Source organism: Lepidochelys kempii, chromosome 11, assembly GCF_965140265.1.
Source record: "Lepidochelys kempii isolate rLepKem1 chromosome 11, rLepKem1.hap2, whole genome shotgun sequence".
Lineage (NCBI taxonomy): Eukaryota > Metazoa > Chordata > Testudines > Cheloniidae > Lepidochelys > Lepidochelys kempii.
The window spans coordinates 63298266-63325967 of record NC_133266.1 but is presented as its reverse complement, the minus strand read 5'-3'; the positions used below and the strand labels follow the sequence as shown (position 1 = coordinate 63325967).

At 42.5% G+C, this 27702-nt stretch overlaps 1 protein-coding gene across 4 annotated transcripts in view; it reads right to left on the bottom strand.

The window, feature by feature from the left end:
- Positions 1-26741, bottom strand: part of CCNYL1 (cyclin Y like 1) — a 51184-nt gene extending 24443 nt beyond the window's left edge. The window contains exons 1-5 of one of the 4 annotated variants that reach the window (XM_073306644.1): positions 26374-26741; positions 11799-11873; positions 6294-6328; positions 3770-3870; positions 572-607 (exon numbers count right to left, since the gene is read on the bottom strand). In XM_073306644.1, coding sequence (XP_073162745.1) covers positions 572-607; positions 3770-3870; positions 6294-6328; positions 11799-11873; positions 26374-26578 — 452 coding nt within the window. In that variant the 5' untranslated portion in view covers positions 26579-26741. The remainder of the gene's footprint in view (positions 1-571; positions 608-3769; positions 3871-6293; positions 6329-11798; positions 11874-26373) is intronic. The other 3 variants (XM_073306645.1, XM_073306646.1, XM_073306647.1) reach the window with 3 other exon arrangements.
- Between the last annotated feature and the right edge of the window lie 961 nt (positions 26742-27702).

The following is a 27702-nucleotide window of genomic DNA, read 5'->3' as shown; positions in this document are numbered from 1 at the left end:
TTTGAGGTTTTTAAGGTCAGGCTTGACAAAGCCCTGGCTGGGATGATTTAGTTGGGGATGGGTCCTGCTTTGAGCAGGGGGTTGGACTAGATGACCTCCTGGGGTCCCTTCCAACCCTGATATTCTAGGATTCTAATATGTGGTATTTGCATATTAATGTAGTACACAGAGCAAAATTTTCTTATGAACATCTGAAGTGTAATAATCTAAACCCCATTTTACTTAGAAGGAGGCAAGCCACAGCCCAGACCAAGTGCTGGTGCACTTAAAAGCAGGAGCAGGTTCTAGAACAAGTTCAATAGGTTTTTCCAACACTGCCACTTTAATTTTTGTGCTTCACCCTTGACGTAATATTGAACATAAACATTGTTTTACAAGGTCGATCAGCCTATGGCATAACTATGAGGGAAAAGCAGAGGCTCCATAAAACTGTATGATGTTTTGAACCTAAAAAATTATTACTAATTATGCTAACAACGGCTCAAATGACTGGGACATACAACTGCTGCTTGTTGTTAAGCCACAGTTATGATTTTGCTTAACTAGAGAGAGAAGTTTAGAGAGTGCTCACCTGTTCTTTATGTGGTAGTATATTGCTAACGTCACACTGTGAGGAAAGGGGGAAAAATGGTTATTTTACGAAGTATATTCTGCCTTGACACAGATGTTGCTCAGGACAAAAACAGATTTCTAGAACCCATTTAGAGTATGACTTGATTCTATTTCTGATGTTGAAATGAAATTAGTGATTCCCCATCTCCCAAATACATTTTTTTCTTAAGTTCTCATTGCCTGGTTCTGGTTCTCTCCTGTGAACGGAAGTTGACCAAGACAGATATAATAGCTGAACTCATTTCAAAATGACATATATACATCTTTGTATCATAAAAAAAAGTCTGTGGCACCTAGCTGAATGCATGTCTGATTAACGACTGGCAACAACCGTAAAAGCTTCAGCATGCCAGAAGCCAGCTCATCATAAGCTCCCTTTGAAGTATTTTTTTTTTTTTTTTTTAAAAACAGTGTACTTTAATGGTAAGATGGGCTTATTGGCTGAAACACCTATTCCTTCCACAACCAGAAAGCAGGCCAGTCCATAATGGTATTCAAACACTACAGCGACATGCGCCATATAAGTGGAACAGATGCAATGGTGGAAAGAGGCTAGCACCCACTACTGTATGGTACTGACATATACCAGAAACAAATCAAGTTATTGATTCTGAGTTATACTGACAGTATCATGCTTTGAAAATAAACATTTCCACATTTATTAACAGGACACCACTAGACTAGCAAAATAAACTATTCAGTTATAAACTGTCATTTTAAATTTGTCATGTTTTTATTTTATACCTAGCTCACCATTAACCCTCTAAATTAGATCTGTTGTCGTCTTGGTTTCCAAAAACTGGCCAAAGAAAATTCTGAGTAAGAGTCTCACTTTATCTTTAAAACATCCAATTGGGCCTACGTTCTTCTGTATGGGGGTTTCTAAGAAGTGAGCAGCCTTAAAAACTGTGACTCATGCGGAGATAAAAAGACAATTAATTACATGTAAGCAGAGCTTCAATTTGGAAGTTCCCTCACTACAAAGGAGCATTTTACATTCATAGTATATCCCCAAGATCCGATTTTAAATGTTTCAGTACTTCACCTGCCCAAGCTCCCCTGCCAAATATTTTTCACTTGTTTCCTACTGTGTATAAGACCCACAAAAACAAGGTTAAGTAGTAAAACTGACTATATTGTCTCGTGTACCACGTCAGAAGTCTGGAAAAAACGGTTGTAATTTCAGACACAATAACCTTGAGTCAAAATTTTTAGACAAGTGATTTTTAGCTGATGTCCCCTTTCCATATCCTTTATAAAACTAAAATCAAATGACACTGCATTTAGTCAGTGGATTGTTCAGAACTGACTGAAGGGGTACCGCAGCTCCTCAGAGTGTAGAGTGCAAAGAAAAGCTGATCTACACAGGTTTTGCTATAGCGATGGTCAGTTATGGGCTATGATTTATTTTTACTGATGGCGTCATAGCAGTATGATACGCAGCATGGACACAGTTACAGCAAAATGTGCCTTATGCTGGTATAGTTTGCTCCCCCTGTCCAAAACAGGTATGAGCACATTTATACTGGGGGGTTTGGGTGTACCAATACAGTTAAAGCCCTACAACGCACGCAACAAAATTGTTCTCCTTACACTTGCTGAGATTTGATACAACCCTTTGTTTGAGTAAAAGTACAAAATTTAAAAAGCCAGGACATTCAGAGTAATGAATTTAATATCATGAAACACTACATTGACAGCAGTAGAGACTAAAGTATCTGTATAATCAGAGAAAAAGGGCGTAAGGGGCAACTCCAGTGTCCGTTTCCCCATCATGGAGTGTCAGTCAGAACCCCAGAGGCGGACGGGAATAGAGTTCACTCTTGCCCGTTCAGTCCTGGCCACAACAGTTGTGACTGCCAACTTGAACAAGTCATTTCACATGGGCAATGAAAAAGCCTTCAGACGGCAGTGACTCATTGCTAGTACTGGCCAATAAAAGGGGAACTGGTGATTCCGTTTTCCACTTTGGCTGGAAGACTTCCTTCTGAAACAAGTCTGACAGTTCTATTTGTCTGGATCCGACGTGAAAGGCAAGCTGGAAGTGCAGCTTCCTAATCCCATTACAATTCTGGGCTGCACAGCCCTCTACTAGTCTAACCTTAGAGTCCTACCAAAAGTAGAAACTTATCAAGTCCCAGAGTCAGACATGCCCAACAGGCCACCTAACCCATTGCTAAAAGGACAGCCAGGCATATGGCAAGGTGAGAGAGGACAAGAGGGGATGGGATGGTTTGAACTCCTCCCCTTCAGCACCTCCCTTCTGGCCAAGCAGCAGCAGTGCATCATGCAGCTGTCTCACTTTCAGGTCTGGATTTCAATAGCCAAGTCAGCAGCTTAATACACTTCCAAAATTTGTTCAAACTTTAGCATCTGTCTGCAGGTGCAATGCCCTGGGGGAGCTACCAAGTCTTCCTCTATGTTGCATCAAGGAAAGGAAAATCACTTCTCAGCTTTGGCTCCCTACCAGCTGTGTAGGGAACTAGTTCTCACCATGGCATCAGCAGCACGTGGATCGAAAAGAAGCCTCAGATGGGGAACAACAGAAGCTGTAGAGTCCATTCTTTTTAGATGAAAGATGTTTTAGAACTATGCTCAAATACATGACGACTAAAACTATGCACTAGGTATAGTCTGTTACCACTAGAGGGCAGACTAGTGCTATAGGCAGCTAGGGAAGAAGTTCCAGAGGACTATTACACGGAACGCCACACAAAACCACTTCCCATTTTTCAATCCAGAGTTTTTGCTTTGCTTTCATTTTTATTCAACATCGATGCTCCAGTTCTGCACAAAATCATCAAGTGAACTGAGCGCGGTTTAAACTAAGTCTCGTCTATACAGGACATTAGTGTGCAGCAGAGTGTGAATCTACAGTACACTAGCCTGCTATGAACTAATGTCCTATGCAGACAAGCCCTGACATGTGAAAACACCCTAAGCGGCATTACCGGATGGCAAGGGAAAAGCTCAGTCCCCACGCCTCCCAAAACCCTGTTAGCCCCAAGTCCCTTTCCGTGTCCAAACTGTCAGGGATGAACTGTCAAATCAGAGCCAGCTGAATGTCTTGACTGACAGAGACCAGCATGATTATCCAATCCCAGGCTCAAAGCCCGCAACATCACTCTGCCTCTTGCATGATCAGAATGGTACTTACCATTTTATTGTGCTTCTAAGATTAGGCTGGCTGACTGTGCTGTCATCTATAAATATGGTTGAGCATGAGCTATACTTTTTCGTAAGTTGCCCTGGAGAAACCTAAAAAAAAAAGCCACCACCAAATGAATGTAAGAAAAGTGCTTCTACAAGTTTGTTTACAGAAGTTTGGGTTCTGGGTGTACAACTTCATCAACACATCCAAAATAATGTAGATGGATACTAAGTAGCAACCAGAAGGCACTTGCAGATGAATGCTCTTTGCGTCTAAGCTGCCCTATATCAGTACAGTTATTCAAGATGCTGTTAATTCTGCAACACATACAGAAATGTTCATGTACATAAACATAAGACAAACATTAGAGTTCTAATTTTAGTTTTGTATCAGCCTTTTCCCTTCTTTAATACATTTATCTACTTCCTCTATGCCAACTGCTCCCATATCTCCTTCTCCCACTCCTTGTTTATCCCTTCTTTTATATCACACCCCGCACTTTAAACATGCTCCCATTTTCTGGGCACTCCATCCTCCCTTTAAATCCCAACACTTCCATAAACCCTTCATAACATTAATCTCTTCCTTGTATCCGGTTTATCATTTTGAACCAGAATGTGAGCTATCTGGAGATCTTTGTTTTAGTCTACAGCTGTAATCTCAAGCAAAGAAGGGTCTGTACTTCAGATAGGAAACCTCGGAAGAAACCGAAGCATGCTGAAGGATGCAACATTGATAATTTCATTACCAATAAGTGACTCTTCCTTAGTAAGGCATAACCCACTTCCTGTCCTCCAACTATATAGTGTTGGATGTATGAAAAAGGTCTGATGTATGAAAAGTCTGATTGTTTAAAAAAATATTTAAAGGATTTTTCTGCCTTTTAGTATTAAAAATATCAGGATTTGATTTCCCTCTTTCTTGGAGGACTCCCTGAACAACTAAAGCGACATGACCTCACAATCAGGTTGAAGAGATTTAACTGAACAGTTTAAGGTTTGCCAACCTCTACTTAATACCAAACCTCAGTCACTGAGAAAGCTGTGTAAGCTCCCACACCCTTCACTCCCTCCACTGAGGCCTGGGGAAAAATCCCATGGCAGTTCATAGATTCATAGATATTTAGGTCAGAAGGGACCATTATGATCATCTAGTCTGACCTCCTGCACAATGCAGGCCACAGAATTTCACCCACCACTCCTAAAAAAGACCTCACACCTATCTCTGTGCTATTGAAGTCCTCAAATTGTAGTTTGAAGACCTCAAGGAGCAGAGAATCCTCCAGCAAGTGACCCGTGCCCCATGCTACAGAGGAAGGCGAAAAACCTCCAGGGCCTTCCAATCTGCCCTGGAGGAAAATTCCTTCCCGACCCCAAATATGGCGATCAGCTAAACCCTGAGCATATGGGCAAGATTCATCAGCCAGATACTACAGAAAATTCTTTCCCGGGTAACTTGGATCAGTTCTTAAGTCCTTCAGCAAAACCAAGAAAGTCTTCAACCTGAGTTTTGGCAAACAGAACTGGAACTTAATATAAACAAAAAAATATATGAAAATAAGAATGACAAAATACACAAGTCGTTGTGCTACCAATGTGGGCATATACATTTTACTTTCAATGGCACATCCAAAAAGCTTCAGCACCAAGGTAGTTTTACTAATTTAAGTATGAGAAGACATAAGTATTAGAAGACATTTCCTTGACCTACTGTTCAGTGGCATAAGAAAGTCTCATGCATTTCTCTCTCTGGTGCGATGTCAAAAAGGAAAAAAAGGGACATGAGCTAGATGTGTGAAGTATCAGCAAATGAGAAGATCAGAACAGTTTTGCCTACTAAAAAGTTACTGCTAGGTTATCATGGGCCCAATTTCCAGAGATGCTGAATCCTTGCAGCTCTCACTGAATTCAATGCTACTATGCTCAGCACTTCTGAAGAGTCGGAGCACTTCCTTCTGTTTATTAGACACCATCACTCAATTTTTAATTCCTTTTAACAAGAGAGTTTGCATTGAAGAAAAGTCATTACTTCAATGAAGACTAGCTGCATTGCCTAATATTGCCTTTAGATAGCATCACTCATAATAGCAAATCTTTCTCAAATTAAGATTTAAATAGCTTGTCATCTCAGCTTTTAAAATGTACCTGGTTTTACTTCTGCTTTAAAGAGACATCAACTAAACACACACACTTGTCTGAATTTTTCCCCTACGACTGTTTATAATTAATATAAAAGGTCAGTAGAACTGAAAAAAAATGCTATTTTGTGCTTTGACAGCTCACTCATCGCTGTACTCTCCTCTGTCAGTTTCCTCCATTTGCATAATCTTTCACACAGCAATGTAGGAAAAAAATAATTGTGGGGTTTTTTAAACTTGGAAAAGGTAATTGTATAATCAATAAAGTTAGCAGGGACTTTGGAGTACATAAAGGACCTGCAGCTACTCTGATTGTGTTTTTGAAAGGACTAGGTTCCAAGTTGACAGTATCCCTTAAAACAAACCATCAGACGTAAGATGCTGTTTACTTACATGATTGATGTGGTTACTCTTCCTCTTCTCTCGCACTAGGAATGGGGGAAGAAAATGAACTCAGTTATAAATTAAGAAGTTCCATAGCAAGGCACACAGTGGTATCAAGCAAGCTATATTGTTTTCCCAAAATATAAACAAGCAACACACACGATGCTATTTTAGCTCTTGTACTTTCCATATCAGGAATTCAGTTTTGAGGACAAATAAATCAATACACTTGTTTTTTAAATGTTTCACAAAGCCATTACTAATAAGTTCGCTCCCACTTATCCAAATGACCTGGGGACAGCCAAAACTTTCAGATAACTGGGCATTTGGATAAATGGAAGTGCCAGAGCATTTAGTGCTAGAAGCCAGAGGAAGCAAGAGGCAGTGGTTGGGCCTTCCTGTGCTTTGACCCTGCATGCTGCAGCGATGCCAGGTAATGCTGCATGGACAGAGCCCAAAGGGAGGTAAAGAGAAGGAAAAGGAAATGGTGAGTAGCCACAGGAGCATCCTTAACAGCCTCAACCTCTGCAAGCACCACTACAAATAGGGAGGGGTAGGACTGGCCCCGGCCACTGGGGCTTTCAGTGCCAGGAAGCGCCCAAGCAGCACCAAGGAAGCTATTCCCCATTGCAACTACTCTCTGCTCTGCCTCCTTCTTTCCTTTCCATTCTCTCCCCTTCACCCTCTCCTCTGCCTCCCTTCCTTTCCCTTCCTCCTGCCCCATTCGCTTTCCTTAATCTGTCAAGTCTCCCTCTGTCCTTTCCCACTGAACCCCTCATTTCCTTCTTGCTCTCTCCTCCCCTATGTTCTCTCATTCTCCCCCCACCTCACTTTTCTCACTCCCATCTCTAGAAATCCTCCCAAATCCCAGTTCCTGCAACCTTAATGTTAACCAAACAGTAGGTGATAACAGATTTTTGTGGGGGAGGTAGAGATGCACCGTGGCTTCGTATAACTAGGGTTTCTGGATAAAGGCAATTCAGATAATGGAAATTATACTGTTCAAATAAAATCATTAATGACAGTCTAAACTCAGTTTACAGCCACAATTAAGAATTGCAGTATTTCAGTTGCATAGTCTTCTAAAAAGTACAGTAGTCTTGAAACTATGTGTGGAGGCTAACTGAACTATTTGGCAGCCAGAAACACTTGATAAAAGTTTTACATTCAAGACATTATTTTATCTGTCAAAGTTGGGCACATTTTACAAATAGCTGTTAATTTGCATATGCAAGATGGAAATATTCTCAGCATTCTGGCCCTACTACACAGTTCAAGGATAACTACCTCAATTTTGGGAAGACTTCAGAGGTTCAGAAAAAACTCAGCCATTTCCAAAGACGATTAGACTAGATGTAAAAGCAGTCACTTAGCAAATGAGTAGCCAGCTTTCATAATGTTTTCACACTAAGTAATGATAAGGATAAAGTGATGTGCATATCAGTATTTAGGTAGCAGGAGAACTCATACCTATCAACCATATTAGCTTTGGTCCTGGCTATTAGCCTGGATGGACAGAGATGGTGTCCCTACCCTCTGTTTGCCAGGGGCCAGGAATGGGCAAGAGGATGGATCACTTGTTCTGTTCATTCCCCCTGGGGCACCTGGCATTGGCCACTGTTGGAAGACAGGATACTGGGCTAGATGGACCTTTGGTCTGATCCAGTATGGCCGTTCTTATGTTCCTCTCCTCTCAAGGTAGAGAGAAGCATGGGGTTAATTCCACTCAAATTGGGCATTAACAAGATCTTTAATTTAATATCATATTATTTACTGCCACCTCTGCTATATTCCCTCAGATCAGAGACTAATACTATTTTCCATATTAACCATAAGGGAGTGAAGGGTGATGCTTGATCCACAAGTCCATTCATTGCCACCACGTTGCAGAACCAAGTCTCTTCCAAGATACCCTACCTACTTAACAAACCCTAGACACACTTGCATGACGCTCACCAACTTAAGTCTTAGTCAGGCGTATTTCTTCTGAATGAACTTGCTGTAACTTCTGTTTCAGTAAATGGAAGTGATATAAACACACACCGAGAAAATAAAATGTTTCACAAAGCAGGAAAATACTTTAACCGATTGTACATTTAAATTGAATTAAATATGGCATTATGTCACACAAAGTCATAAGAGTGGCCATACTGGGTCATAGAATATCAGGGTTGGAAGGGACCTCAGGAGGTCATCTAGTTCAACCCCCTGCTCAAAGCAGGACCAATCCCCAACTAAATCATCCAAATTTTTTCTTCTTTTTGCCACAGATCCCTAAATGGCCCACTCAAGGATTGAGCTCACAATGCTGGGTTTAGCAGGCCAATGCTCAAACCACTGAGCTATCCCTCCCCACAATGGTCAGACCAATGGTCCATCTAGCTCTGTATCCTGTCTTCCGACAGTGGCCAATGTCAGGTGCCTCAGAGGGAATAAACAGAACAGGTAACCATCCAGTGATCCATCCCGTTGCCCATTCCCAGCTTTTGGCAAACAGGCTAGGGACAACATCTGTGCCCATCCTGGCTAATAGCCATTGATGGACCTATCCCTCCATGAACTTATCTAGTTCCTTTTTAACCCTGTTCAAGTCTTGGCCTCCACAACATCCTCTGGCAAAGAGTTCCACAGACTGACTGTGCACTGTGTGAAGAAATTACTTCCTTTTGATTTAAATCTGTTAATTTCATTGGGTGATCCCTAGTTCTTGTATTATGAGGAGTAAATAACATTTCCTTATTCACTTTCTCCACACTAGTCATGATTTTATAGACCTCAATCACATCTGCCCCTTAGTCGTCTCTTTTCCAAGCTGAAGAGTCCCAGTCTTATTAATCTCTCCTCATATGGCAGCTGTTCCATATCCCTAATAATTTTTGTTGCCCTTTTCTGAACACTTTCCAAGTCCAATATATATTTTTTGAGATTGGGCAACCACATCTGCATGCAGTATTCAAGATGTGGACATACCATGGATTTATATCGGGGCAGTATGATATTTTTGTCTTATCTAGCCCTTTCTTAATGATTCCAAACATTGTGTTTTTTGACTGCCGCTGCACATTGAGTGAATGTGTTCAGAGAACTATCCACAATGACTCCAAGATCTCTTTCTTGAGTAGTAACAGCTAGTTCAGACCCCATCATTGTATATGTATAGTTGGGATTATGTTTGCTAATGTGTATTACTTTACATTTATCAACATTGAATTTCATCTGCCATTTTGTTGCCCAGTCACCCAGTTTTGAGAGATCCTTTTGTAGCATTTCACAGTCTGCCTGGGATTTAACTATCTTGAGAAGTTTTGTATCACCTGCAAATTTTGCAACCTTACTGTTGACCTCTTTTTCCTGATCATTTATGATTATGTTGAATAGGACTGGTCCCAATACAGACCCCTGGAAGACACCACTATTTACCTCTTTCCATTCTGAAAACTGACTATTTATTCCTACCCTTTGTTTCCTATCTTTTAACCAGTTACAATCCATGAGATGACCCTCTCTCTTATCCCATGACAACTTACTTCACTTAAGAGCCTTTGGTGAGGTACTTGTTATACAATCTTTTTATGCCACAGACTTTAGAGGGTGAAAAGGGACTTCATTTCACAGATGACAAGCTGATGCTCATGGCCATCTGGCCATGCTTTTATTTGTTATAGAAAGTCAACATGAGGGTTGGAACTACTTCAATTTTCTCTTGATACTGTGTTGGTCTTTTTAAAAATACAATAAGGATTAAAAGCCAACTATAAAGTAGCAGCAGTAAACAGAACTAAAAGGCTAAGCAGAGGGAGCAGTTTGGGGATATTTATATGTACAGTTCTAAAAACCAGGACAAGCTGAATGATAATCAGCAGTCTGGCTAGCTGCTTGTACAACATACCCCCTTTCCAAACCTTCAGCCTTTGACTTTACGGATTGCTAGCTCCTGAAAGCAGAGACTGTCTTCCTACCTGTCTGTACAGAAAGTAGCAGTCAGTCTCTAACTACCACTTTTAGCAAACAAACTGGCCCCGATAAGTGTTAATGTCTCAAAGTGGAAATCATTGATTTTACTGACCTGGCAAAAAGTTCAGAAATAAAGCAGATCCAGTACAGTCTAAATAAAAGATTCTGCATCTTCTACTCATGGAAAAGTCCTGTCCACCATAGCACAAACAGTTACTAATCCACTTAGCAGATCCATACTACTTTTCCAAAACAAATGTTTACACATCAGTTCCAAGGAATACTGAACATGTCAGACCCACGTTTAAGACTGAGCCTCTGCCAGCAGGACTTTCGTATAGTTTAACAGATTTCTGGCATGGCTTAAAGACTGCATACTGCAGAAGGAAACCACATTCCCAAATTTGTCAAGTTCCCTGATACAGTTTAAAGTGGTATTTAGTTACTAAGTTCTAATATTTGCAACTTCATCTCTATACCTGCCCCAACCTCTCTCTTTTGGTGAGGGGGGGGCTTTTTGGTAGGGTGGGAACTAGGTGGAGTCTTCCTTCCCCATGACTAACTGCAGTGCCCACCTCTATCGCTTAGAGATTTCCCAAGCAATATAATCATGATGCTGACATGACTGAATCTCCCTAGAAGGGTGACTTTGAATAGCAGCTCTGAAACCAACAGATTTGTCAATTTAACTCTACTGTTCTTTGGCAAAACTATAAGCAAGCAGCAGACACACTGAAGCTTTCTGTCAAGGCAAGTAGGTCCTTAACTCTTATGGTTGCAAAGATAACATTCCAAATACGGGTTAGAAACTTTAAAAGAACTGAACCTTAAAGGGACCAATCAGTTTAAATCACTGTTTGTTTTTTTTTAACACTACTATTGTTACAAATAACAGATTTTTGTAACTAACAGATGAGAATATATTTCTCCATTTTTTCAGTTTGTTTAGCTTGTGCATTCAACAGCCTTTTGTGATCAGACAGCTTCACTGTTTACCCTGAATAGTCCATTTCCAATGTGTGGGTCTTTCACAGAAAAGGAGATTTTTTTAAGTTAGTAAATCTATTCATGTGTTTAAGGGGGGCTCAAGAATAGGTGTGCTTTCTGAAACTACTTAACACTTACAAAACTGAACAGATTTCAAACAGACAGTCTTCCTTACAGAATTCATGGCTTCGGCCCATCATTCCCCGGGTCAAGCTTCCCACTTGCAAGTGGATTTTTTCAAGCCCTGGTTATAAGACAACTGTTTTCTGCAACTAAATACCAAAATGAGATAAGGCAAACCTGTTCTCTCAGACTACTAGAATCAAGAAGCTTGAATCTCCTGATGTTTGATACCAATAAAGCACAAATGGCACTGTCATAATAAAACAGCCTATGAAGACACTACTATGAAGAGTTGCAAATTTTTAAGCTAGTAACTCCTTACTGTGACTAAGGTTAAATACAAAGGCAATTTATGTTTCTAAGACTCAGCTTGACCCGCAGTTCAAATATCCAGTTATTTTTCATTGTTCTCCCACCCCCTTTCAAAAAGGGAAACAAGCGTTCGCTTACCATCTGTTTGGGACTTGCTCAGGAAAATTGTGCTTGCTCTGGGGTGGTCAGATGGATTTGATTCCAAGGCTAAATCTGAAAGACAAGGGACAAAGATGGAATTTCAGTTTGGGGTGGACAGAGAAGAAATCACCATGGAGGGATAGTGAGGATGACTATTGATGAGGCTGAGGTGAACATTCTGAAGGTTGTCCGACTCTTGGAGAGCGGTATCAGCTTTCAAATCAAGGAGCCAGTGTTAAAATCCTGGCTTTTTACCTTAATGTCCCAAAGAAAAATCAAGTCTACACTACCAGTTTTAAAACTATAAGCAAATGGAGGTACAATTTACAAGCCAGGTTATTTAGGGTAGAGGACAAAAAATGAAGAAACTAAGAAAACAGATTTTTCACTTTAGTAAAGTTTCCTTTCCCACAAAGGAAAGCTGCCTGATATGAGCAAATAGCATCAGTCCTGAGAAGTGGCAAGATCTGCCACCTCTTGCTGGAGCTATCACAAGGGCTAAGAAGCGATCTCCTGTTATCCCCTACTTCAGGAATTCCCCCATCCCAGTACAGGAGATCCTATTTTGTGGAAAGCAGAGTAAGCTGAAAAGGTACTTGCTGTGTCAGATCCCTCTTGCTCACACACTCCCATTCCCAGCCAGCCAGGTTTCGATTTGGTGCTTGTTTCACCACACTATACTGCCTCCTATGAGGGTGGTTTGCATCGGTTTCAAATAAGGTTTTACTTAGCGATAGCATGCTCAAGTCTCACTTTAGTCTCAAGCTGTTTGATTTTCATCTCATCACTAGTCCTGCCTTTATAGAAGCTATGCCAGACGCACAATTCCCAGAATACCATGTGGACAAGCTAACCTGGCTTTAAAAGCCGTTTCACAAACTGAGATAAATACTTAAAAAGCAGTTTGGCTTTTAAACTACATCTCTGCCTGCACTAGTGGAAAACTAATCTCATAAAACTTAGATTAATTTTAGGTAATCAGGAAATGTTTACGAATATTTGAGACGGAAGGGGAGAACACTTTTAAAAATCTTACCCAGTCAGAAATGAACACAAGAGCCTGCTCCACCACTAATCTATGAAACACTGATGTAGATTAAGTAGTCAAGTAAGGAAACGTCAGAATTAAAATTGCTAAGTTTCTTGCCATGATGAATCAAAGACATCAGAAAAGAATCTACAACTCACGCAGACAGACAGGCACAGTGCCTGGAAAAGTTGTAGTACTGAAGGGGTGTAAACATCATGCTAATATCAAACTGGCACTATGTTTATGAAAGGGGAAACAGTTGTTCTGAGGGATTCATGTTGTAGAAATACCAACCTATGCCTCATGATCCAATTCATGTATGTTCTGGTGGGACTATTTTTTTTTTTTTAAATAAAAAAAACCACTACACTCTTACACCCTAAGAAACAAAATTCCTGACTACTTACACTGGTCACTCTGACAAACCCTCTTCCAACATATGCTGCATTTAGTACATAAACTATACAAACCAGGAACAAGAAGTTTAATACCTCAAAACAACGTGCTGGTGACTCCTTCAAGGGTATGAACTAACTTAAAATGCCCCATATGCTTTCCCCAGAAAAAGTGAAGGGAGATTAAACTAAAAAGAAAAGGAGTACTTGTGGCATCTTAGAGACTAACAAATTTATTTGAGCATAAGCTTCCATGAGCTATAGCTCACTTCATCGGATGCATTCAGCTGTAGTTCACGAAAGCTTATGCTCAAATAAATGTGTTAGTCTCTAAGGTGCCACAAGTCCTCTTTTTCTTTTTGCAAATATAGACTAATATGGCTGCTACTCTGAAACCGGAGATTAAACTGTTTACATCCTTAATCCCAGCACCACCCCCATACTAAAATGCTGATTAAATAACTAGTAGCCAAAATAATACATCTTACTATAATGTGACAGTTCGTCATGCATCTCCCTTGGATTCTCCCCAGGTCCATACATACAAGCCTTCTGTACTACGTAGCATCTACCCATAATATATCTGTTCCTCATGTGTCATGGTAAGAGCTGGTCTACACTGAAAAGTTCGGTCAATCCAGCTATGTCGTTTGGGGTGTGAAAAATCCACATCCTTGAGTGATGCAGCTAAGCCGACCTTCTTCCATTGACCTAGCTACCACTTCTCAGGGAGGTGGATTAACTACAGTGCTGGGAGAACCCCCCTTGTTGCTGTAGTGAGTGTCTACATGTACGTGCTACAGCAGTGTGCTGCTATAGTGGTCTAAGCTTAGATATAGTTTAAGCCAAGTTACTGGTTAGGCGAATCGACTCCTCTTGAATGAAAGGACTGAGATTCCCCAATGGCACACTACATTGGTTTCTATCTCTGGACATTCGCCAAATATCTGGCTTAAAACATCACAGATCACAGTCCAACAGTATTGTTTTGACATTAGTCCAGGATTGAACACAGCAAGTTTCACAACAGTGTAATTCTGAACCTTACTATACAAATATGGTGCATAAAGAGCTCTTCTAGCAATATGAAAGTTTGGGGGTTTTTTTTGCTTTTATTAATCCTTCCAGTCCTCCCACTTCAAACAGGTCATAATTTAAAAAATTGACCCCCCCCCTTTTTTTTAAAAAAAACTTAAACCAAAATTTCTTGGTACAATTTTACACACACACACACAGTTTAGTGCTCATGGTGCCCATTAAAAGCTTCCTCATAGTCCTGAACAATAGGCTATAACAATTTGTCAGGACCGCCTCTAGAAGACAGGGTGGTTTACCCTCTACACCCATTAATTCCTTTGTTTCTATGCTCAGGATTGTCAACAAGAGTATAAATTTTAATACTTCACATTAATATTTTGAGGATTTGTGTGACGGACACCTGCCCACTATGAAATGGAAGAGGATCAACACATTTTATGTGTGACTGTCTGGATGGCTAAGATGGTTGCTACTTTGACTGCCAGTCACTACCAACCTGGATGGAAAAAAGCAGCAACCCAGAAGTGGAAGTGCTCTGTATCTCATTAAGAGATGCCAATCCTCTCATCTATCATGCAAGCTACACTTCATCATTAGCCAAGCAGACGGTATAGCATATCACAATTCAAACTGATGTTTATAAGTCAATGCAATACAAAGGCTGTGGGACAAGTATCATGGTTTTAAAGCATAAAGACGACAACTGGATGGACAGCTCCTTTAATGCATCATAATGGAGCAATATCTCCATGAAAAATGGGATGAAAAGTTTTAAGACCAAAGAGTAATGTTTCTTTTTTTTTTTTTTTTTTTTTTAAGTCAGCCAAATGAGATATACCCACTATTGCTTCTTTCATTTCTCTAAGATTTCGTGAAAGTGGTGTTTGTCTAACTGACAAGACACTCTGTTGGGTTAAATTGACCCCCACACCACCTCCATTATTTTGGCCTCCTCTCATTCTTCTCTTCTGCCAGTCTCGATAGCCTTTCATAGTATTAGATACTAGAAGGTAACACAGAATGCTAAAAGTACTACCAGAAATACAGATACAGCCTTCTTGCTTCTAGTTAACATACAGCATGAAACCACTGCACATACCAGTAAATTACTTTGAGACAACACATTGTGCTGCCCCTGGGACAAAACTCCAGCAACACCTGATCAGGATTGCATGGGTACCAGAGCTTCTCATCCCCTGAGTAGTGTGAAAGGACTAGCAGGAACAGAAGAGCTGCATTCCTCCAAAGCTGCTGAGAATGCAAGGGAGGAAGAGATGCCTTTGGTAGCTCACCACTCCAAAGCCCCTACCATCTGAGCAGCCATGGAGCATTGGTATCTATACAGCGACATGGTTCCTCCTGCACAGCGCAAGCAGGACAAAACTGGTCAGCTGTGGCAGTTTCACTTTTCTGGTACTTCCATCTGTGTCACTGGGCAAGTGCTATAAGCAGGAGCAACAGCACAGGTGCTGAACAAAGCAGAACATAGGAAGGACATCAAGAGCAGTGAGGAAGAAGACAAGAAAGCAAGTGGAGTGCACTGAGAGAAAAACCCATGGAAAGGGCTGATCTGCTAGTAACACAGTGGATTCGTGACCAAACCGAGTCCTTTATGCATGGAGCATCTGTGAGCCAGAAGCCAGCACACTCAGCTTTGGAGAAGATGTGCTTTTAAGTCATTGTCTGGCTACTACTCCACGATAACTAAAAGATCATCAAGCTTGACAAGTGGCCTTGCAGATGGAGGAAGTAAAGGGACAATCTTCTGAAAGAGCACAGAATTTCAGGGAGGAAAAAAAAACCTGAACTTCTTAGTTTTATTGGCGACCAGAAGTCAAAACACTCAAAGTCTTCCCATAATAATTTTTTTCAGTCAAGCCCACAATCTGAAGTGGAGAGGAAAAAGGAAAGCTCCCAGACAATTGTGAAATCAAGTCACTGTAGTGTACATCACAACCATAGTAACTACAAAATTACTAAGAGATTTAATCCTGAAATCAGAAGCAAATACACAATTTAGCAAAAAAAGCTTTCTTCCCATTCCTTTACTTCTTGGAAAATAAAATTCATTCACCAAGTGCCTCAGCTTCTCAAATTACTGGATCACCCTGCTCAGCTAAAGTGGCATGGAACTAAAGTAGGTTTCTGATCACGCTTCATTATTCTACAACACTTTCATTTATGAGCATCTTCCTCACAATGGCTGTAGTCTGAAAGCCAAGCAAACCGTAATCTCTGCAAACACCAGTGCTGCTGTTCCATGCATCTCTTCCTGCCCCACCCCAGGGCAGATCACATGACTTCTAAAAGCAACCATCCTTTACTGGCTCACACCCGTAGTTTGCCCACCTCTAATCTAGTCTCTATCGATAAAATTAAAATAATGCAGTGTATTACGTACGAATTTTCATAGTAGGCCATCTGATTATGGGGAGGTTGTGGGGTTTCTTAACTTCAGTTTAAACAGTGAAGTGAAAATGCAACAATAACTTCCCTCAGTAAAAATTTTATATGCTTAAAATATGAGGCTTAGGCTTTTATGAAAGTTACTAGAGGACTTTTCAAATTTCTTTTTAAAGGTCACTTCAGGCACCAATCCAAATTCTCCCTTCATAGTTGTTTTGATTGTTGGTAGCCTAACTGCTCAGCCTTTAACATTTTGTTTTCTAAGAGGTTAGATAAAAATGTCATTTTTAGTTTAAAATTTTTTTTTAATTTAGTACGGGCTGCTCAATTTCAACAGTGTAAAGGGTTTACTCCTGACATGCTCTTGTCACAACTGATACTGAGCCAGATTATCTATAATGTTGCACAAAAACAGTAAAAGAGTCTTATAAGAATTCCAGCAGTGGAAGGCAGCTCTGTACATCAGTATGTTTCATTAACAACTCAACAGAATTTCATTAGGCTCAAACTGGGATTTTTTTATCTAAAAATCCTAATTTGTATCAATCCACACTCATGATCTTATTAATTTTAGTATTCTTGCTTTACTATATGCTTGAATTTATGCTAGTAGAGTTCTCTGAGCACAGCCATCACCTTCTTTCTGATGTGGGTTTTCAGTTTATCTTCCTTACGGACACTGGAAATAGGGTTTTATTTCCCTTTGTAGATCTATTTCTATACAATATTTTTTAAAATTCTCAGTTCCATCTGTATGGATAAGGAATAAAATAATGAAAAAAAAAGTTACCCCAGAACCATAAAGAGAAATATAGCTGTAGTTAGAGTTCTAAGGCGAGTGATGTGTATCCGAGATCTCAGAGCCAATTTCACACTAATGTTCTGCCCCACACTCCCAGCCCCACTTCCCTGTTCTTCCCAGCTCCTAAATGAAGTGCTGTCAAAGGCCTGAAGTTAGCTCCCACACCCAGTAGCAAAAAGCCTCACGGTCCCCACCCACTTCCCATCAGCCAGCTTTTTCAGCATGAAACCACTGCAGGCTCTAAGCAGGCTCTGTGATATCCATGGACGCTTACACACTCTTAGCCACCTTCCCCCTGCTGCTTCTGGATGTGAGACCTGGGCAGGGAGAAGCAAGACAAAAGCCACCTAAACAAGGCAAAAAAGGAAAGGGGCTCTCAGTGTGAGGGAGTCACGGTGGGAGGCAGACCTGAAATGTTATTTTAAAAGCTCCTCCTACTTTAAATTTTGAAGTTTATTCCACTGATTTTTCTCTTCCCATTCTTATGCACTTTTCTGCTGCTATCCGCGTCCTCCCCCCACCCCCTTTCTGCAGCAGGGTCAATACTTTACAGTAACAAAAAATTTTAAGTAAGCCTATGACGGGTCTATCAGTCTGTCTTAAAAAAAATCAAAAGGAGTAAGTCCTATTTAAGATGAGAGGAATTACAATTCTGAGTGAGATAATAAACAGAGCTCACACAATATCTGGACAAAGCAGAGTTGAAATTTAATCCTGAATTTCCCTTACTTTGTAAGTTTTATCAAACCAAGCTACTGTTGTATGCTCTTATTGTTGCATATTTTATCTAGCATTTCCAAAGTTACATGAAAAGCATTCTTCCTTGGAATTTTTATAGCCAGAAAAGAGTTCCACATAGCATGATCCACAGGGCAGTAGAGCTAGTATAATAAATTAATAAAATAAGTTGCCTTTCCATATGAACTACACTTGGCTTTTTATGAACTGGAACTGTAGATACAAGCCACAGACAGATTAACATATCACATAAGATTCCCTGTTTACGGAATTATTTGCAGAATTTAATGGAGGAAAAATGGAGAGGAGAACAAAAGCTGCTTTGGTTACTAGTATCATCTAAGCATGGAAGAAATAAAATGGGTACACAACACTGGCCTTTTTCTTCTTTGTGGTCAACTACCACGTGGATACAGTACATTCATGGGGAAGACATTTCAATCCACCCCCTCACTTCCACCTACCCAATGGGAACTCATCAAGTTGACCTCTGATCAGGTGTCGACTACAATAGACCCTCAGAGTTAGGAATACCTTGGAAATGGAGGTTATTCGTAACTGACACGTTTAACTCTGAACAAAACATTATGGTGTTTTTTCAAAAGATTACAACTGAACATTTGACTTAATAGAGCTTTGAAACTTTACTGTTCAGAAGAAAAATGTTGCTTTCCCTTTTTATCCCCAGTAGTTCACGTTTAACACAGTACTATACTGTATCTGCTGCTGCCTAATTGTGTACTTCCAGGTCCAAATGAGGTGTGTGGTTGATTGGTCAGTTCGTAACTCTGGTGTCCGTAACATTGAGGTTCTACTGTACCTACCACCAGGAAGATGCATTTTAGGTAGTATAGGGCATCAAGAATTGAGCCAACATGCTGCAGGTGTGTGTGAACATGTTACACCATCTGTAATTCTGGGAAAAATAGAAGATCACAAGAGGGAGAGATTAAAGAGAAGAGCAAGAAGATCATAAGGATAAAACCCAGAATGCAAACAGGACAGCAAACCTGAATAGCACAAAATGGACAAGACAAAAAACAAAAACAAAAGAGATTGCGATTGTGTCAAGCAAAGCTTGTCTTCCATTAGCAACTTCATCTTTTACCTCAGCAGACAACTGAATGCACCAGTTCTTTCACTACTGATCTTCACACACAATGAGCCACAAAATAAGACACAATATAAGCTGGTTAAGCCTTTGATGCCAGCAGTTGCCAGCATGGGGAAAAATTGACTCCTTGCATCAAAGGATATTTTTTATTGAGCTTGCAAACAATTTTACTAAGATCAAAAACAGCAAAACACCCACATGCTTTAGGCTGACATGTTATGCTAGAAAATGGAATAGTGCTTAGAAATTTGAAATGAAGATTTGCGAATAGACCATAGTTAATGTATTATTGCACTGTATATTCATCACTGAATAGACAACGAAGAAAAAACAGGAAGAGTCTTCCCAGATTATGCCTTCCTCTAGCTAGGGAACTGTTTCTGCACTCCTCTGGAGAGCCTTCATCTTTTGAATGGGCCTTTGACTAGTTAGATAAATTATGCTAATGCTGACAAAGGGGAAGAAAATAGGAGGACAGGTTTGTCAAAGCAAGAACCAAGTACTGTGCTGTATTCCAGTAGTAAGGTTCTCATCCTAAACAGATAGACTTCACTTCTCTCTCCCCTGCACTATGTTTTTTCCATTCTTTGTTAGCCCTGATCTTCATCTTAACCTGAAGTGGTTATTTCATCCCACCTGGTGCCTCTCTGATCTTGCCTGGTTCTCTTCCCCATTCCTGGTTATCCCAGTTGTTAGTTCAACCCAGTGCTGGTTATCTCAGATCTACTTCTCATTTCTCTTCCTTTTCTGTTCAGCTTCCTCTCTTCCCCATATATATCCTCCAAAAGTGCTTTTAAGAAGTTAGCACTGACTTGTTTGGAATTCAGATTTGATACATGTAGCATTTCTCACATGGATTTGATTCATGTAATGCAAGTAGTGCTATTAACGATCCTCGCTGGGACAGTGCGCCATACTGTCCTCCCTAGGAGTACACAAATCGATTGATCTCAGATCAGGACTGTAAGCCATCAGCCTGCAATAAATACAGAAACTTCTTTTTAAATGACTAAATTTAATGAGTATTCATATTGAAGTCCAATGATCCACACCACCGACCACGCTCCATTGCTAACAGGTTAACAGTGCTAAGTCTCAGCTGTTAGCTGTCAAGTTCCTGTTGCCACTGAAACATTCAATTTCAGCAAAATAAAGGCAAGAGTGTTAAAGTGTGGATTTAAAGTGTAATCCCTGCTTTACTGTCATCGTCCCGCCAAACAGCACTTCAGAGAGAATTCTGTTCAAGCCAGAAATCGAGCAAGATGTCTCTATTGTCACTTTCAGACACTAGTGTTACCTGTCAGCTCTGTGTTCTTGGGGAACAAGGTCACAGTATCCAGCCTGTCTGATTCATGAAGCTTCCCCCACCCCACCCCACCCCGGGCCTCTGCTTGAACCAAAGCTGATCAGAAGAAAGACTTACAAAAAGCAATGAAAAGGCAGTGGGAGCCACACCTAAACCCCTCCGGACAAGGGTGACAAGGAAACTCCCCTAGCCTCATTTGCACTGAAGATGGGACAGGGAGGCATCCCTATTAGCATACAGAATGGAGAACAGAGATTCCAAGGCAAGAACCGCACTGAACTATGGGACCAGGAAAGCACTGCATGATGGGGGACCTCTGTTCCAGATGTTAATGAACCCATACCTGCACACACCCAGCTCAGTAGTTATCAGACCAATTCTAGTAATAAATCCTTTTTTGGTATCCAAAATACTGACGCTGCCTAATTGCATTGTGAGCTCCCTGGAAGGACCACCACCCACAGCCAGGCGTGATCAGCTCCTATTGTCTAGCCTGAACAAAATAACTTTGGTATACTCCCTTGAGCCATCACTTGACCCATAAACAAATCTAGTATTCTCCCTGAACCATTGTTCTTTCCCTACAAAAACCCCTGCCCATGCTCAAGTAAGTGTTCTAATGCCTATATCCAACATCTGCATCAGTTCCACTGGAACTTCACCTTCTCCTGACTGATCATGCTGGGGGCTCTGCGTGCATCCAGCACTCCGGACCACCACCACCTGGGAACCCCGATCAATTCAAGCTTCACAGAGTGGTGAGAACTCAGCTCTCTTGCTCTCTATAGGTATAGCCTTCTGACCCTGACTTGTGTGATCAGTTATAGTTTTCTAAACTTGACTTTTAGAATCAAATTTAAGTTAGATTTAAATATTATAACTGTTTGTTTGGCTCCCCTCGTATGGTTATTACCTGGCAACAAATAACTTTCAGGGTTAAGCTGGTTGCTGCTCTCTCCCCCGTACTCCATGTGGCTGGTTTTTGGCTTCCTCATTCACTCTGCAGCAACACTCCTCGTACCTAAGCTAAAGATCCCTGCAACACCCAAAAATCCTGTGGCGTTTGCTCATCAAGTGGGTTACTACCAGAACAATTGTGACATGAAAGTGGGGATAGGGACGTGCTGAACCTGGGACACATGAAGGTGGCAGCTTAGAAGTGCTGCTCGACCCGGCCTGCTCAGGTGAGCTCTATTCCAGTGCAGTGCCATGGCATGAGGGTGACAGCTTGGAGGTGCTCTTTGACCCAGCCTACCATCCAGGGACATATAAGGGTCAGCTTGGGAGTGCTGATTACCCCGGTCCTCTCAAACGCGGTGTGTGCGTGTGTGAGAGTGCGTATGTCTGAGAGATTCTGGGGCTGGAAGAACCCAGCCCTGGGGAACCTCGGTGCTGCAGGATTGCTCCCTTGGGAGGGAACTTGTACAAAGGAGAAGTAGTACTCTGTGTGATAACACAACTGACACAAGCCGTATATTGATAGAATTACAGAACACCCCCCTCCAGCCCCGAAGAGTAACCCTAATAAATGAGTGTACACCAAAGTAACGGGCAAATCTGGTAACACTAGCTGCCTGCTGCGTAATCAGTAAGTGAATGCGCTCCAAAAACCTTGAGAATAATTGACAGAAAAAAATTGTTGGGATGACCATTACTTCTGTCCCTTGAATTGTTTTAATCATTAGAGAAAGGCAAACTGGCTAATAAGTTCCAACCCAGCAGTTACTAGTACAACTGGAAGCATCCTCAATCACCACATCACTCCTTTCATAAAACCCTTTTCATGTAAGGCCTTAAATTGCTGGGGCAAACCAACCAATATTAGGAATGCTGTAATAGTCAAAAGTATGGAACTTGTGTAGTTATAGTGGATGCTTGTATGTCTTGAGTGCCAAGAGACAAAGCTAGCATCTTTCAACGTCTTGATAAATACAGGTATCTAGTACACAACAGCTACAGTTAAAGCTTGTCATTTTATAGACTTAAATTATACCGATACCTGCACAATCTGAACCTTTATGAGAAACCCTCCTTCATAACGCTCATTTTGAAAATCTTGCATATTGACAGTCCTTCATGGTGTGACGTGAACCACTTCAAGATATTACTGTAACTACTGAAGTCACATTTTAAAGTTACTCACTCATTTCAGAATGCTTTAAAAAATACAGTTGTAGTGGTGGCCCACAGTACATCTATTTGCATGACTGTCATTCCAAATTTACCTGGGACAATTCAGTTTTGTTTTGCAGCCTCATGAACAGGAACCAAATATATTCAAGACACACAATAATATTAATAGATATAGGAAACAGTCAGTGATTTATTGTAATGAAGACTAACTTACCAAAGGCAACATAAAAAATGAATTAAGAGCAATGTTGTGTGAATAACTATGCCTCTGAAAGTCTCTTATAACATGTCTAATTTGTGCTCATCACAAATTCTAGAATTATGTCCAACCTCAAGATCAAAATTTCCACAACCCCAAAGCCAATCTGTGTTAAATAGCTAATATGTTATCCTTTGATTATACAGGACTGTCATAATAGTCTGCAAACCCAGAAAATTATATGCTTCCCTTCTCCAAGGCCAATTCTGACATTGGGATGAACTCACACTTAAGCTTACCATAGCTATTCAGCACTGGATCAAAACTGAAGTGATTACGTAGTTGAGAGATTCAGACAAACACAGCCCTTATTTCTGAGCAGCTTTATTTAGTTTAGGCATTTTTGCTCAGATTACTAGAATCTTTATTAGAGAATTTAGGCCACCCACTCCCACCCAAAAAGAATTAGGAGAGAAATAGTTCATAGATTCCATAACAGTTTCTTTCAAGATTAGAATTTTCCTTTTCCTAAACTGTAAATGTGACTTTTCCCATTGCCACATTACACAGCTGTCTCAGAGGAAATCTGGAAAGTTGGCTGTTCTATTTAGTTTCATTTCTATAAAAACAGCTATGCCATATGGTCCTGTGTGCAGAACCATGGATGTTAAAACGTCCTATTTCTGACAGTTTTCTCACACTCCTCTGCAACCAGTTTCTAAATGACTGCCAAAAATGTGTCCCTAAAATTCAGGAACAAGAATGGAAGACCAATGTTAAATGTTATTGCAGGAATCCTACACACCAGGTGGCAAAACATGCTGTCACTTTCAAACTGTGTGTATTTTGCATAGTGGTGGTTGTTATAATCATGAAATGGGATGGCAAAGCTTTCTTATACAAGTCAGAAGTTAAAGATGCCAAGCAGAAAGTCATGAAATGTGAAAGACTGAGTGTAATAGCATTTGAATTGAAGTTCACACACACACACAGCAGCACCAGTAAGACATCAGGTGATGTCTAAACAATTCCCACCACAGCATGACCCTGTCAGTTCTTCCTCAGTGGTAAGTGCAGTTGAGAGATTAGAAATTAAACTGATAAGAACAGATTTAATAATTTTATTTAGATGATGTTAAAATAAAAAAATGGTACAGAGTTTAGGCATAGAAGTTTCCGGTTATCAGGGAATAAGGCACAGATTATCAAGGGGTACAAAACTCAGTTTAGGATCGGATGGCATAAGGAATACATAATCTGCAATATCCCCAATTGGGGGTAAAAGGTTAACGGATCAAAGTACAGACATTGAGATATGAGGGTATGTTGTTCATATAATTGCTATGTTCAGGTGTGAAGTATAATGAGTGGATACGATGAGGAGGATGGATTTACCCTCATTTGGTGAGATTTACTGTTCAGTGAGTTTATGGTTCCAGTTCATATGATCCAATGGAAAAAGTCTCTCAGTCCCTTTCTCATAATTGATGCACGATGTCATTCCGGCTCACACCTCCTGGTACTGTCAGTGGCCAGTGATGTATTCGATGGAGATGTCCCTGGACCATTGGATGGTGTCTGAGACCATGAAGCGCCCCATGAGCCGTGCGTAGCGTCGACCGATCCCACAGGTCCGCAGCACACGCTCATTGCAGGGGTCCCAGGCACCCAGGGCTCGAATGATCAGGGAATCCATCTGCACCTTGTAGCCCTTCGCTCTCAGGGTGTCGGCCAGGAAGGTGTATTTTTTCAGCTTACGAGCTCGGGCTTCGCGGAAGCCCGGGGTCCTGTTCTCAAAGGAGACCGTGACGTCGACGAGGATGATCTTTTTCTGGGTCTCGTCGGTGACTACCACGTCAGGTGGCAACTGGCTGTCAGTACCGGGGATGGTGCAGTTCACAGCGACCTCCCCCAGGCACAGTGCGATGGCTTTCACCAGGCGGTTCTGGATGGCATTGTGGAGCAGCTGCCAGGCTCTGGAGTGAGGCTTGCAGCTGCACAGGACATGGGGCAGGGTCTCGTTGGAGTAGCCGCACTTCCTGCGATGCTTGTCTCACTACAGAATTATGTTCACAAGCACACCCAAGTTTGCTGTTCAGATTACAGTTAAACATCTGGTATCCTTGAGCCAATGGGGAAGTAAGTGTAGAACCACAAGAGCTATGTGAAAATGGACTTTCAGTGCAACGTGTCTACTGCTGTAATTTAGCTCCCTGTGGGGCTAGTTTATAAATTGTCCTTGTCTCCCAGGGTGGTGTCACATTACACACAACCTTTGTAATTTATAATCCCCTTACCCTCCAACTCTCTTCTTCCTCCTCCTCTCAGCTAAACAGATATTGGGAATGCAGCAACTACTGTCAGCTCCACAAAAGTTTATGAAGTCAGTTATGACTCCAAAGTTAAAGGGCTATCATCAATGTAAAAAACACTTACACCTGAAAGTGTTTTACTTACTGATATTACCACTAGCAGCTAAAATTTAAAGAAAAACTCTTCAGAGATTGCTTGTCTACAGCCAGCTTCACTGTTTTCTCTGTTGAGTTAGCCTCTCCAGCTTTGGTGGGGCTTCCACACACAGTCTAGGAGGAAAATCTTGTGAAACCACACATTTGACAGTGAATTCCAGGTTAAACTGTAGAACTTTTAACTTTTTTTAAGACACTGACCAGACTGCAAACAAACATCCCTCTAAGCTTGTCAGCAGTTTTCCATTCTAAGCCTTATTTCTGATCCCCCCCAACTTCCTTAAGAAAAGTTCTTTGACCTGAAATTTTGCATGTTTAGTTTCAAGCCAAAAATAAATTGTTCTAGCAAACGAAGAAAACCCAGTAATCTGTGAGAATTATAAAATTTAGAAAAACCCAAAGAATCTTTGTTTCAGCTTCCTCATGATCTACAGAAGACCATCTAGGGGAGCGGTGCAACACTAAAGAAAATTAAGACACGGATTACAGCACAGATCTCCAGAGTGCCTCAAAAGCAGTAACACGCCCAAACGAGAAACCGATTCGGTCTTTATCTACCCAAGGGGCAGAAGATGGTATGCTGCATCTAGTCGCCCTGGCAGACCCCTTGCAGCCTGCCCATCGATACTGCACAGAGGTGGGTCTCCACGGGCACCCATCCCAAAGAAAGCGGGGGGGGGGCTCCAATAGGGGAGAGATACATTAGGTAGCAACATCTCCCCCTCCCACCCCAGCGATGGGGGCTCCCTCCCGGACTAGGATGAAGCAAGGTCCATCACACCGCAAGAGACCCCCCCGCCATCAGAAGGGCGCAGCCACATGCAGCCCCCCGCGAGCAGAGACACCCCCTCGCCCTGCCCGGTGCCGCTCCACATCCCCCGGCCCGGCCCCCCCCGGCGCTGTGCTCCGCCCCCCCCCCCGGGCCGCCCGCGCCGCCGCTCACCATCCGGGAACTCCCGGTCGCTGATGTGCTGCAGGTGGGGGCCGCCCCCAGGATCCGAGTCCCCCGCCTCGGCCTCCGCCGCGGCCGCCGCTACCTGATAAGCGTCCGCCCGGCGCTCGGGGCCCGGCGCGGCCCCGCCGCCGCGGGCCCGGCTGAGCTTGGGGCTGGCGTCCGGCGACACGCAGCAGGTGACGGTATTCCCCATGGGGCCCGGCCGGAGCCCCCCGGCCCCGCTACGCGGCTCCCAGGCGGGCGCCGCGCCGCATCCCGCCACGCACCCGGCCGCTGCCTCAGCTACGGCTCATGGAGCGCGAGCGCCGGAGCCGCCGCCGCCGCCGCCGCCTTCCCAGGAGCCCCGGAGAAACGCCCCGCCCGTCACATGATGCCGGGCGGCCAATCCGAGGGCAAGAAGGGGCTGGGGCCCGCCGTGTCGCGTGATCCGGGACGCCGCTGCTCCTCCCCCTCCCGTCCTCGCCCCGCCCCCCTCAGCCCCTCCCGTCCCTGCTCCTGCTCCTGCTGCCCCTCCCGCACACGCCCGCCCGCAGAGCGCGGGGGGGGGCCGGGGCCGCTGCGGGCTGGCGCCTGCGCTGTGCCGGCCGGGCCCGGGGGGCGCCTCTGCTGCCCGTGCCAGAGCCCAGCACGCCGGGCTAATCCCCGCAGCCTCCAGGGAAAGGCCCTGGGCCGGAGCCAGCCCGCGTGGGGGTGAAAGGTGCAGCAGAGGGGACTGACTCGGGCCGGTCCACAGGGTTCCCGTACGGCCCCCTGAGGCGGGGCAAGCGTTACAACTCCTTGTTCTGCCGACGGGAGCCCTAGTGTGGACGGGAGCCGAGGTGACTTCCGCCAAAGGAGCCCAGTTTACGCAGTCTAGCCTCAGCCAGACTTAAAAGCTGTTCAGCTCATCCAGTTTTAATAGTTCCCTAGGGTCCATAAGCGCCTATATTGCACAGACACCCCTTGTGCTGCTCTCCCCTTCTCCCCACAGGGTAGAGGTTTCAGAGGAGGCAGGAAGTAGCATGCAGAGGCCCCAATCAGGGACCGGGGTTCCCTTCCCCGACGCAGTGTCCATGCACAACCCCGCAAGGATGGTCCTACCGAGTTTCAAATCTACGTTCATTGTATGGAAAAATCTATATGTTTAAAATCTTTTGAGTTTTAAACATTTTTAGTGGCAATTCATGTATTTATCCCTCAACCTCCAAACCAGGAACCTTAATTATCGTAAGTCCAACTGCATGGGAATCAGAAGAAGAGGGCTCTAAATTCATCTAAAGTCACAATTTTGACATTGTAAGATAAGGTCTACCAAGCTGCTTGGGCTAGAAACAAGTG